This window comes from Arachis ipaensis, chromosome B03 (assembly GCF_000816755.2).
Source record: "Arachis ipaensis cultivar K30076 chromosome B03, Araip1.1, whole genome shotgun sequence".
NCBI classification, from domain to species: Eukaryota; Viridiplantae; Streptophyta; class Magnoliopsida; order Fabales; family Fabaceae; genus Arachis; species Arachis ipaensis.
This window is the reverse complement of record NC_029787.2, coordinates 28,268,602-28,281,413: the sequence shown is the minus strand read 5'-3', so window position 1 is coordinate 28,281,413 and position 12,812 is coordinate 28,268,602. Positions and strand designations below refer to the sequence as shown.

The window sequence follows — 12,812 nt, the reverse complement described above, 5'->3', positions numbered from 1 at the left end:
ATATCAACTTTTATAATCTTCTTATTCTTATTAACATTGATGAATTCAATTTGCAGTTCTTTTAGACACTTGAATATGAGTTGCCTTATTAAAACGTCTATAATCTTGTAGCAAGTTAATTATTGGTAATTGATAAATTTAATTTGATCTTCAACCCTCTCCCTTAAACTAAGCTTGACAAAATCTTCTTTTTTGAGCTTGATCTTCAAAAGGATAATTACTCATCATTTTTTTCTTCTCATATCTTGATTCTTCAATCTCTATGAACAAAATCTTTTAAATGTTAAAACCTCTTTTCAACTTTTAATTTTTCTTTGCAAATATTTTTATAATTTCTTCATCTAAAATCTCTTCAACCTCTACTTCAATAATAGAATATACGGTCCCTTTTTTTATTCTACTTCTATTGTAATTGTTGTAGCCATCTTCTCTCTTTAAACTCTTCTTTGTTTCTTCTTTTTTCTCTTTAGTTGTTGTTGATCGATCTCTTTTCAAAATTTTATTTTATTCTGTTTCAATTATACGTATAGCCACGATCTCTTCTCAACAGTCATGAATTGGTTCACTGTCATATAGAATTCGCTTAACTCTTTGAGGTCGTTGTATAGACTAATAAACCTATGAAAGAATAAGAAAAAAAAAATATGAAAATTTTTTATTATTGTGTTGTTGTTGTATATTATGAGAAAACAACGCTATCTATTTATACTAATTACTAAACTGATTTTGAATTTTAAAATAAGCTAAAATAACTAGAATCTCTAGATGATTCTGTTAGAGAAAGATAAGCATAACTAACTTAAAAAAAATAAGCATAAATTTTACATCTAGATGAAAACGATAAGATAACAAATAAAAATAAAATAAGAATTTAATATGTCTCCACAAGCTGGTGGATGGAAGATGTCAATAATCCACAGTTTGAATAAGTTTCGATGAAATGGTTGAAGAAGACGCGTGTGGGACAGTGATGCAGAAACATAGAAGGAGATGTTGTGCTTGAAGGAGAAAGAGTAAGCAGCGATCTTCAGAGAGCGCGTAGAGTGTGGTAAGAGTGATCTTGAGAGAGTGCGTAGAGCACAGTAAGAGTGATCTTCAGAAGGCACGTAGAGCGCGATAAGAATGTAGACGGAACTGTCGAAAAAAAAGAAGTGCAGACAGAACAGATGGAAGCATAGATAGAACTGCTAAAAAAAGAAGCGCAGACGAAACTACCAGAAAAAGGAGGCGCAGACGGAATTGTCGGAAAAAGGAGGTACAGATGGAACTGCGAGAAGGAGGAGCAAACGAAACTGTCGAAAGAGGCGCAGGACGGAACTTCCGAAAGGAAATCCATATTTATTTTTGAAAATTATGGCCATAGTGAATGATGTATTCCATGAATGATAGTTATTTCCTATTAGAATAGGGGTAATCAAAGATTGAGGTAGGATTTCACTTGGATGGATGTAATAAGGATTGGTTGGATCTTGAGCTAAATTGGAAGATTAATTATTTATTGTGGGAGGAGATTGAAAAAGAAGTATGGTGATTTCTCATCCGAAAAATGATAACTTATATATCCTACTCAAAGAGGGTACCATGACTCTGATACCATAATAAAATTGTGAAAAAATGGAAAAAAAAAGATGAAAATTTTTTATTGTATATTGTTGTTTTTTAATGGGAAAACAATACTACCTATTTATACTAATTACTAAATTGATTTTGAATTTTAAAATAAGTTAAAATATCTAGAATCTTTAGATGATTCTGTTAGAAAAAGATAAGCATAACCAACTTAGAAAAATATAAGCATAACAAATTTTGTTTATAGAAAAAAAAGACAAGATAACAAATAAAAATAAAATAAGAATTTAATATGCCCTCGCAAGCGGTTGGTTGGAAGATGTCAATAATCCACAATTTGACTAAGTTCCTATGAAATGGTTGAGGAAGACGCATGCGGCACAGTGATGGAGAAACATAGAAGGAGATGATGTGCTTAAGAGAGAAAGAGCAAGCAGCGATCTTTAGAGAGTGCGTAGAGGGCGCGTAGAGCGCCATAAGAGAGGGGCCGCATGGAGTGTGGTAATTTGGGTCCATTAGAATCGGAAGGATAAGACAAAAATCACGGATTATTTGGTGAGGTGAGAAAGTATCAAATAAGTAGCAAGAACGAAATTATTTTTATCAGTAAAAAAAGCATGATGATTTTTCACCGAAAAAATGATAGCGTATGTGGATACCATGACTCTGATACCATAATAAAATTATGAAAAAATGAGAAAAAAAAATATGAAGAATTTTTATTGTGTATTTATCAGCATAATGTGAAAAACTCTCTCTACTATAATTTGCTATAGCGTCAATCAAACATTTTTCTGAGTTGTAATATCAATTCTTATAAACTGGTATCAACAAAATTTCAAAGATTGTAAGTCTTTTAGTGGGTAGAGATTATCTCCCAACTTCTTTAGTTTCTCGTTAATTTAAAAACTTCATTATAATGACTATAATGAGCAGATTTGAGAATACTCTTGATTCTCATCACCTTTTTAATAAGAACTCTTACTTGACAATGACTAACGAAAACATTTCTATTTTCACAAATACTTTAAATGAGTAAACTGTATATTCTCATAAATTCTCCAACTCTTCACTAATTAACACTTAATAAGATATTTTTTAAACAAACAACTATGGAAGAACTCTTTCACACTTTACAAACATCTCAAACATTTGTCCTTGTAATAAACCAGTCCTGATACCAAATGTGAGTATAGTCTCATAATTGAGTGACCTCAAGATCAATACTCACATAAATGCCTTAGTAACAATATAACATAACATGAATATAATTTTCTCTCAATAATAACATAATATATTAGGAAGAGGAACAACACTACAACAACAATACATATTTTTACTCTTTATTAACTCTCTTAATAGAGAGAAATTGAAGATTCTCAACTTAAACCCATATTTTTCGTATACTTAACTTAAGAACTATATCATATGCAAACCTCTATTTATATGTGTACTGGAAGCCTCCGGTATGGGTTTAGAGATGGATCGGAAACTTGCGGGTCGAGGCGGATGTCGAATTATCTGACTGGAGCAATGTGGGATGGTACCTGTAAAGGCACTCCGACGCTCAAGTCAGAATGGATCTGAGAGGTATAAGGTGTGTAGAGTGAATGACATACCTAAAGGGGCCTAGGATCCCCTTTATATAGATGATGGTAATTATCTTATCTGATCTTATTCGGTTAAGATAAGTGAGGTATTTGAATTCAATTGTCGATTAAGAGCTCTAGCGGGCTGGTTTCGGACCTTCTAGAATGTCAAAGCAGATCAACCCCGGGTGTTCGAATTTGGAAGTTGTTCCGTGTGCGAGATCCGCGATCCGGATCCATAACAATATATAAACATAAGTACCTATTGCCTAGCATCCTTAAAACTTAAAAATAAAATTGGTGGTTGACAATTTGTATTTAGTTTGATATTTGCTTTCAAATTCTTGAAGGTTTCATATTCTTTCATATTAGTCAAAGTTTGTAACTCATGTTTGAATTCAAGTTGATTTTTCTATTTGGTTCATCTTATTTTTAATATGCATAAGATGATACCTTTTACTTGTAGCAATAGAGTTTAAATTGATTAAACCCTTGAATTGATAATTGGATATGCTTTGACTTGTCAAACATATCCACTTCTATAATTTTTTTAGAATTATATTTAGATTCTCTAAAGTAAAAAAGTTAGTAAAATGACAAAGTGAATGTTTAATCATTATTAAAATTGTAACTTTCATAAAATATATACCCACATTATATTAAGAACAAGTGTAATAATTTGTGTCATGCATGTGATAAAATTGAAATTATAATTTTAAGTTATTTTGTTAAAATTAATTTGAATTATAATCATTTGATTAATAAAAAAGTAACATATCATGCATTGTTCGTTTTTTTAATCTGGTATTAAGTGTATCGACTCTAATGTAGTATTTATCATTTTTATAAATCTACTCTAATGGCGAGCACGTGACGGCGCGATAGGTGGGCGGCGATAGCGAGCACGTGGTGACGCAACGAATTTGTGCTTTATGTCTTTGAGTTGCCGCTAAGTTTGTTCATTTATTTGGGTTTAGGGTTGTTTGTGGGCTTAGTTGTAACAGGTAACAGTTAGATCCCAACTATGATGAGTTTCATGATCCTGGTCAAGATAAGAAGAAAATTGCTAGGTATATTTATGAAAGTAAGTGAGGTAGTTAAATGGGTGAGTTAGGGAGTTCTTTGTTGTAGTTGTGTTTGGAGATGGGTTAAATGAGTTGTGCCTGTGTTTGTGTTTGTAATATCTATTTAGTTTATTTTATTTTTATCATATGTTACAGTTAATTTTAAAATATTTATTTAATACACCATGTGTTAATACTAAGAATATTTTTTTAAAAAGATAAATACGTAAAAATAGATATAATATGATTACAGATATAACATAAACAAATATATTAAATAAAATGTTAAAACAATGTGCTTACCAATGCATTTGTTAAGTTTTACAAATTGGAGAATAAGTATACATTCGGTTGCTTGGTAATCACGTAGATAATTGTGTAATTGAGTTGTAAATTGATCCCACAATATACACCTTATTTTTTCTTCATTTCTAAATAAAAAAGAAATTAAGAGAAATAAGTAGTAATATATCATGAAAAATAAAAAAATTTTGCATAAGAATAGATAATTTTTACAAAATAACATTTCGTTATTGTGAAATATTAAAATTTCACATACTACAAATCATAAAGATCAACCACAATGTAATAACAATTTCTCCCTGTTTTTGACTATGATATAAGTTCTATTTTTTCGGTCAAGAGTCCAATAACATCTAATTAAAAGAACTGAATTAAAAGTACAAATTAAGGACAAATAGAATAATATAATAAATTACTTATAAATTAAAGAGATTTTATCAATTTATTTTATACTAAACGATAAAACTAACAATATATTAATAAAATGATATACCTTTAAAAAAGTTACAATACAATTTTAAACATTTGCATAAGTTAAATGTTAAAATTTATGTTATTGATAAAATGATGCTATTATATAATTTCTTGGCAAAACATAAAATAAAAAAAAATTTGTGTAGGTTAATACAAATTAACTACGTACCAAATAAGTTAGACTGTTCATTTGTTTGTTTCAATATATTAGTATGAGCAAGAAAATTGAAATGATTGTCAGAAATTTTATGATCATCGACCGTATTTATTATACGTGAAATATTCTTAAAAGTTATTCTACACACGTGTGCAGTTGGAAGATAAATTCTGCTTGATTCCTCAATCACAAAATTTGAGAATACATAGACCCTCTCCTCGATCAGTTCATTCTCTCTTGTTAAAATAAAAATATTTTTCTAAATTAGTATAATAATACATTATTCATTAAATGCTAATTATAACATAATTATAATATTGTAATATAATTATAATAAAGATATTTTCTAAGAGACAGGAAAATCAAATATATATCCTTTAATTGATAGATTAATTCGTCTTGTTTTGACTCTTCCTGTGACAACAGCAACAACTGAACGGGCCTTTTCAGCTATGAAGATTATTAAAACAAGGCTTCGAAACAAGATGGAAGATGAATTTTTAGCAGATTATATGATTGTATATATTGAAAAGGAAATTGCTTCAAAATTCACTTCAAAGATGATAATTGATGATTTTAGTTCCATGAAGCATCGTCGAGCAAGTTTAAAAATATCAAAATCTTAAAGTATGTAGTTGAACATTGACTTTTATATAATATAATTATTTTTTTGATATATATGCTACAAATTATATTTTGTTAATTTTTTATTATATTTTATATTTAATTTTTGGGGACTATAGAATTCGCAGAGTGTGAATTGTCAGATTAAATTTTTTTTAATTTATAAAGACAATACATAAACTGCGTATTGTATTATTTTAATATTAAATTACAATACACAGTCTATAAATTGTAAATACACAGACTGCGTATTGTTAGTATAATACATATTCTGCGTTTGTACTTACACAAAACAACGCCTCCAAACATTGTAAAACTCTATTTTTTATAACATTAACCTAAAACTCTCTTCACTCTTCCATATTAAAATAAAAAATCCTCATAAAATATTTTTTACCACATTAGTAACATTTGAATTTCCGAGAAGATATAGGCAAATATCATAACCTACTACCACGACAAAAATTTTTAAATTCAAATTTATCATTAAATTATTTTATTTTATATTTTTTTTGTATTTATCTTCCGAGGTGCAGAGAGAGAGAAAGAGGAAAACGATTATGAAACCACTTGTTTTTCCATTGTGTCTATTTTTTAAGTTTTATTTTTAAAAAGAAAACTTTTGGTTTTGAAAACAGAACACTGTTACAACTTACAACAGAAATTTTCCTCATTATCCCTTCTGTTGAAGAGAGTTTTTGTTTAATTGTTTCTCACACAAAGCACAACAACCATAGCCTTGTTCCTTCTCTTTCTCTTGTTTCTTCTTCTTCTTCTTCTTCTTCTTCTTCTTTACTCTTCAGAAACCTCGTAACTCACGCTTTAACTAATTGAAACCAGCGCTTCCTGAGTCTCTTTCGATTCATCAAATCAAATTCTATTGATTTGCGCAACGAGCAAAATCAATTCTCGATCCTCACCGTTTCAAAACCTTTTTTTTTTCTGTTGGTAGTTTTTTTTCTTTCCGTTGTTTGTTCCTAATCTCGGAGTTAAAGCGGGGAACTGGTTTTTTCTTCGATGCTGAATGTCAAGAGTGTAGTTTTGATTTCGTGGCTTCTGGAAATGCAGTTCTTCTGTTGAATTTTGAGTGTGGATTTGGGGGGACAAAATTTGTGAAATTTCGTTTTTTTTTTTTTGAGGCTTTGTGGTCTGTGAGGAAGCAAGATGTTGTTATCGGCTTCGCCATCTTCTTTGGCGAAGAGCTCTCTGGAAGAGATGCTTGATTCTCTTCGTCGGAAAGAGGAAGAGGAAGCAAAGCCGAAGGACTTGCCTCCGGCATTGCCGGCACGGCCGGCCTCCCGTGCACGGCTGCCTCCGGCGAGGCGGTCTTTGCCGAATAACTTTAAGGTCGGAGACGGCAGTAACGCCATGCCGGAGTGCTTGCCGAATGGGTTTGATTGTAAGAGAAAGGAAGATGAGCTGGGAGAGAAGAGAAGAAGTGATGGTTTTGGGAGCAAGAAGGTGAAGATGATGATGGATGCGGATTCCCCTTATTTAGCTTCGTCTGGGAAGGTTAGGGAATTGGAGGATGATAACATTTCTTACATTATCAAAAAGGTAAGAACAGGGCAAGAGATTATGTTTTTTATTCATAGTATTTTAATTTTAAATTTTAAATATTTGATACGATGTTGCATTAGATTAGATGCCGAAAATTTTAACTTTTACTTCTTAGTAATTAGTTTGTGGATCTATTGTTTAGTTTTTGGTTAACTGCAGCTTGCTCCCCGGAGTTTCTGCTAGTTGATTGAAAGATACTCCTTTCTTTCCCTTTTTTTTTTCTAGCGGTCACTCTGAAGATTTGGTACATCGTTGAATTAATGTAATCAGATAAATACATGGATCCAATTAAGTAGACATGTTTTGAGTGACTGATAGAAAGGAATGGATGGAGTAGGAGAGTTTCTTGTAAATTATGCTTTGGTATATAATGTTTATGTTTGTGGCAGTTTTATATTATGAGTTATATATTAATATTGTATTTGATCTTTGATGCATCGTTGGAATGGGTTTTTGTGTTAATTTAACTTTCGGTATTTGGTTATTTCTCCCTAGAAGCTTTGTGTCTGGTGTAGACAACCAAGTGGACTGTGGGAACTAGGTACGATACAGTCAACCTCGGGAGAGGAAGCATCTGTTTTACTCTCAAATGGAAATGTAAGTGTAAAGTTTTTGGTTTCTTTCAAACATAGTGTTAAATTTAATTTTGGATATGCAAGGTGACTTTTTTTTTTTTTTTTTTTTTAATTTGCTGATGAGTTGTTACTTCAGGTTATTAACGTGGCCAGGTCAGAGTTTGTACCAGCTAATCCTAAAATATTTGAGGGTGTAGACGATCTCATGAAGCTCTGTTATTTGAATGAGCCATCAGTTCTTCACAATATTAAGTTCAGACATTCTCAGGACATGATTTATGTATGTTTGCCTACCCAGTTTTCTTTTCTTTTACTTGGGTGATTGTCTATGTGTGTCCATCTGCTGAACACTGCATTTGTTTTGTGTACGCAGACTAAAGCAGGGCCCATTTTAATTGCAGTCAATCCCTTCAAAGATCTCCAGATTTTTGGAAATGATCGTATTTCAGCTTATAAGCAGAAATTTACCAATAGTCCTCATGTTTTTGCTGTGGCTGATGAGGCTTTTACGAAGATGATGAGAGGTGAATGAGATTTTCCCTTTCCTTCTCTTCCATTGAGATCCTTATGTTCAACTTGAATGATATGTTTATTAAGGTTTTCTATTTGTTTATTGTATCTTGCAGATGAAGCAAATCAGTCCATTATCATAAGGTCTGTGCTTTTGCACATTTCTGCATTTTATTCCTCACACATAGTACATGTTCCCGAACTCAGTAGCTTTAAGTTATAATCACTAGTGCACTTGTTCATACTTCATAGTAACTATTGGATTTTTGTTGCAGTGGTGAGAGTGGATCTGGGAAGACAGAAACAGCAAAGATTGCTATGCAGTACTTAGCTGCTGTTGGTCGTAGTAATAGGGGTACAGAAGAAAAAATTCTTCAAACAAATCATGTGCTAGAAGCTTTTGGGAATGCAAAAACATCTAGGAATGAAAACTCTAGCAGATTTGTGAGTCTATTTTTGTCCTCCTGTATAGTGGTTATTACTTATGTGATCGTTTTATTAGATCTCTATAGTTGATAGTTTTCCATCAAATATATAGCAGATATTCTTTTGCAGCTTTATGTTTTAGGGCTATGCAGCATCTTTTACATGATGTCAAAAGATTTAGTAGTTGAATTGAATCAGTTGACATACATTTTTTATTTGTCGCAGGGGAAGCTGATTGAAATTCATTTCAGCACAATGGGTAAAATCTATGGGGCTAAAGTTCAAACATGTAAGCTTGTTCAAGCTTTAGATGTTACTGCAGATGTGCTTTCTTCTGACATCCATTTTTATTTCAATTAGTGAACTGACATATTTTATTGCTTTGTTTGTCCTATGCCAACCCATGTGATAAATTGAACAGTTTTGATAGAAAAGGTAATTTGAAGTGCCATATTTGAATTTAAGCATGGAATTGTAATGCTCTTCTTTTATCACTGCTGAAATAATCATGTCCAATATGAACAGTCCAGAGTTGTTCAGCTGGCCAGTGGTGAGAGGTCATATCACATATTTTATCAACTTTGTGCTGGATCTTCATTTGGCCTTAAAGGTGCATCTTCTGAGAATCTACTTCTTTGAATACTTCTATACTATTCTTACCTCACGTAACGACTCCTCTTGAAATATTTATTTTAATGTATTGGTTTATTGGAAAATGCGTTAAAATGGCAATGCCCATAGTGTTAATTTCACAAGCCAACTAGTCGATTTGGTTAATTTTTACAAGCTAATTAATCCCATTCCTTTGTTTTTTCTCATCAAAAGAATGTGCCAATATGCCAACATCAACTGTTGTAAATCAGTTCATTCAATGTTTGCAGTACATCACTGCTTTTTGACACTGAATTATGACCATCCACCATCTATATTAAGTAGGATCTCTTTTACAGCAACTAATGCAGTAACAGCAACATTGATAACTGAGCCTTTTCCTATTAGTTGGGGTTATATGGATATGCTTTTTGTTGATACCCTCTGTGAAATACCTAACCAAAGTGGGAAACCATACTTTAAAAACTAGGTATTAAGGGGAAAGAACCACCCAATTTAAACATAACAGTAAGCATCTCATATTATTTGATGTGGGACTTTGGGCACCACATAATACCCAAGGCCCTAACACCCTCCTACCTCTAAATATTGGGTATTCTCTATTTACCTATTGCCATTGAGGGTATATCTTCTTTTCTCATAACTAAACCAGATACAGTGTGATCTATCATCTTCTACATAGTATGTTGTACCCTACCCCTACTCCCTGTCTAACGAATAAGTTTGATTGGTATCTTCCTATAAGTATATGCAATTTTCTCTCTTAATTTTACATACTAATTTTAAATGGACAGTTGATTTTTATGCAAATTCATTTCTGCTTGTTATTAAATTTGTAGATAGTTTTGCTCATATTAACCATTTTCTTTCCTCTGCAGAGAGACTTAATCTTAGAGCAGCCAGCTATTATAAATATCTTAATCAGAGTGAATGCTTGATGATTGATGGCATTGATGATGCTAAAAAATTTCATCAGCTGATGGTATATCACCCAACAGTTTAATTTGTACACCATAACTTTTTTAAATTTTTGTGAGGTGTCTTACGATCTCATGTTATATTCATTCCTTTTGCTGTGTGTCTCTCCAGAAAGCACTCGATATTGTCCAAATTTGCAAAGAGGACCAAGAGCTGATCTTTAAGGTGCTGGCTGCTATACTATGGCTGGGAAATATATCATTCAAAGTTGCAGACAGTGAGAATGACATTGAGGTTCTGGATGATGAAGGTAAGTTGCATTGCATTTGTATCATATTCCTTTTGATCAACTAGTTGAACCTGGTGCTATTTTCAGTATGCTATCAGTGTCATTGATTTCCCAAAGCAATCTGGGAACTGGCATCGAATTTTTACTATGCCATCGGAACTCAGTTACAGTTTGTTTTGTATTATATGTAGTAGGATTTTAAAGAGGTTTAGTTTGACTAATATATTGTATATATGTTATTTTGAAATAAACAGAAATTTGAAATTTATATATTTGATTTTATTTATTTATATTTTAATTTTATATTTCTTTTTTTGGGGGTAGCTGTTACCAGTGCTGCTCGGCTGATGGGTTGCAGCTCCCAGGCATTGAAGGCAGCATTATCTACCAAGAAAATCCAGCCTGAGAAGGATACTAATACAAAAAAATTGATATTGCAGCAGGTATGTTTATTACTTGAACATCTCACATGTTCTATTTTCTGTGCATCCTAATTGATTTATATTTATTTTTCTTTACTCATCTTATGTTCAGGCAATTCAAACGAGAGACGAAATTGCAAAATTTATGTATGAAAACTTGTTTAACTGGATTGTAGACCAAATCAACAGGTCACTTCAAGTGGGTAAAAGATGTACTGGGAAATCCATAAATATCTTGGATATTACTGGTTTTGAATCATTCCAGGTATGCAAATTGTATCAATTTATGTTTACTGTGCTTTAAAGAATGTTATTTGTTTTCAGACAATCTCTTCTATATGATCTAACGGTTTCTTGTCTCATTCAGAAAAGTAGCTTTGAACAGTTTTGTATAAATTATGCAAATGAAAGACTTCAACAGCATCTCAATCGGCATCTGTTTAAGCAAGAGCAGGAGGTCAGTACCTCTTTTAATTGTTAAGGGTGTGTTTGGTTTGGTTTTTGTTTTCATTTTCTGTTTTCAATTTTAGTGTTTTCTGTTTTCAGAATTTTGTCAAGGAAAAAGAAAAAACACGAAACATGAGGTGGACACAAAAAACATGCTTTTATTGTTTTTACTATTTTTTCTTTTTTCTTCACAATTTTGAAAATAGAAAATACTGAAAATGAAAACAGAAAATAAAAACATAAACCAAATGCACCCTAATATTGCTTTGGGTATTTTGATGCCAATTAGTATTTTAAAATTTAAATGCAATAGTATGATACAATACAATTCATGAAAAAAGTATTAAAACTTATGTTACCTTGGAAAAAATAGAAGAGTTGGATAAGAAATTGCCAAATTCCGTTGAAAAGACATTGACCATCGATACTGTAAGGAGCTAAGCCTGTGTTCAAAAGGCTTCGACATGCACAACAGCAAGATTATAATTTTCATTTTTTTTATTTCAGGACTATGAGTCAGATGGCATTGAGTGGACTAAAATATATTTTAAGGACAATCAAGAGTGCTTGGATCTCTTTGAGAGGGTATAATTTAATTTTATACATGTTTTGGAACTTTAGCCTTTGTTTTGGTTGGATTTCACTCATTTTAGACATTATGTTTTTTTCATAGAAATGTTTTGCATTCAGGTACCCGTTTGGATGTGTTCACAATATTATCTCTGATTAGTGTTATTATGTAACTGTTATTTTCTACAAAATGTGCAGAAACCTCACAGTCTACTCTCCTTGTTGGATGAGGAATCAAATTTGCCTAAGGCTTCTGATCTAACGTTTGCAAACAAACTTAAGCAGCACTTGGGTACTAATCCTTGCTTCAAAGGGGAGAGAGGCAGGGCTTTCAGTGTTCGTCATTATGAAGGGGAGGTTAGTTACTGATCTCTCTTTTCGAACTAGTTGTTGCAGAACCTATTTTATTGCAATTTTTTCAATTCCAATTAATTCTTTAATAGTTTAATCTACTTGATTTAGTTTTGCATACCTTCCTACCATATTGGACATAAAGAACTATAATATAATGCATACATGCTAGATACTAATGTTGATAAGCCTGCAGGATTGACAATGCAGCAATCTGTATCACTAATTTGCCTCTTGTAATATCTGGAATATATTCTTATGCAGCATATAATTTGCAAAGGCCAAATTTCTGAATATGGTCATTTATGAGTTTGTCAATTAGATGAAGTCTCAATTTTACTCTAACCCTATG

The 12,812-nt window shown here is 31.8% G+C and overlaps 1 protein-coding gene across 3 annotated transcripts in view; it reads left to right on the top strand.

Moving 5' to 3' along the window:
- Positions 6,225–12,812, top strand: part of LOC107630096 (myosin-2) — an 11,765-nt gene continuing 5,177 nt past the window's right edge. The window contains exons 1-16 of one of the 3 annotated variants that reach the window (XM_016333136.2): positions 6,225–7,337; positions 7,839–7,937; positions 8,052–8,195; positions 8,289–8,439; positions 8,542–8,569; positions 8,701–8,869; positions 9,077–9,140; positions 9,273–9,286; positions 9,377–9,461; positions 10,342–10,445; positions 10,553–10,691; positions 10,995–11,113; positions 11,205–11,357; positions 11,460–11,549; positions 12,047–12,124; positions 12,308–12,466. In XM_016333136.2, coding sequence (XP_016188622.1) covers positions 6,945–7,337; positions 7,839–7,937; positions 8,052–8,195; positions 8,289–8,439; positions 8,542–8,569; positions 8,701–8,869; positions 9,077–9,140; positions 9,273–9,286; positions 9,377–9,461; positions 10,342–10,445; positions 10,553–10,691; positions 10,995–11,113; positions 11,205–11,357; positions 11,460–11,549; positions 12,047–12,124; positions 12,308–12,466 — 1,989 coding nt within the window. In that variant the 5' untranslated portion in view covers positions 6,225–6,944. Of the gene's footprint in view, positions 7,338–7,835; positions 7,938–8,051; positions 8,196–8,288; positions 8,440–8,541; positions 8,570–8,700; positions 8,870–9,076; positions 9,141–9,272; positions 9,287–9,376; positions 9,462–10,341; positions 10,446–10,552; positions 10,692–10,994; positions 11,114–11,204; positions 11,358–11,459; positions 11,550–12,046; positions 12,125–12,307; positions 12,467–12,812 lie in introns of all 3 variants that reach the window. The other 2 variants (XM_016333134.2, XM_016333135.1) reach the window with 2 other exon arrangements.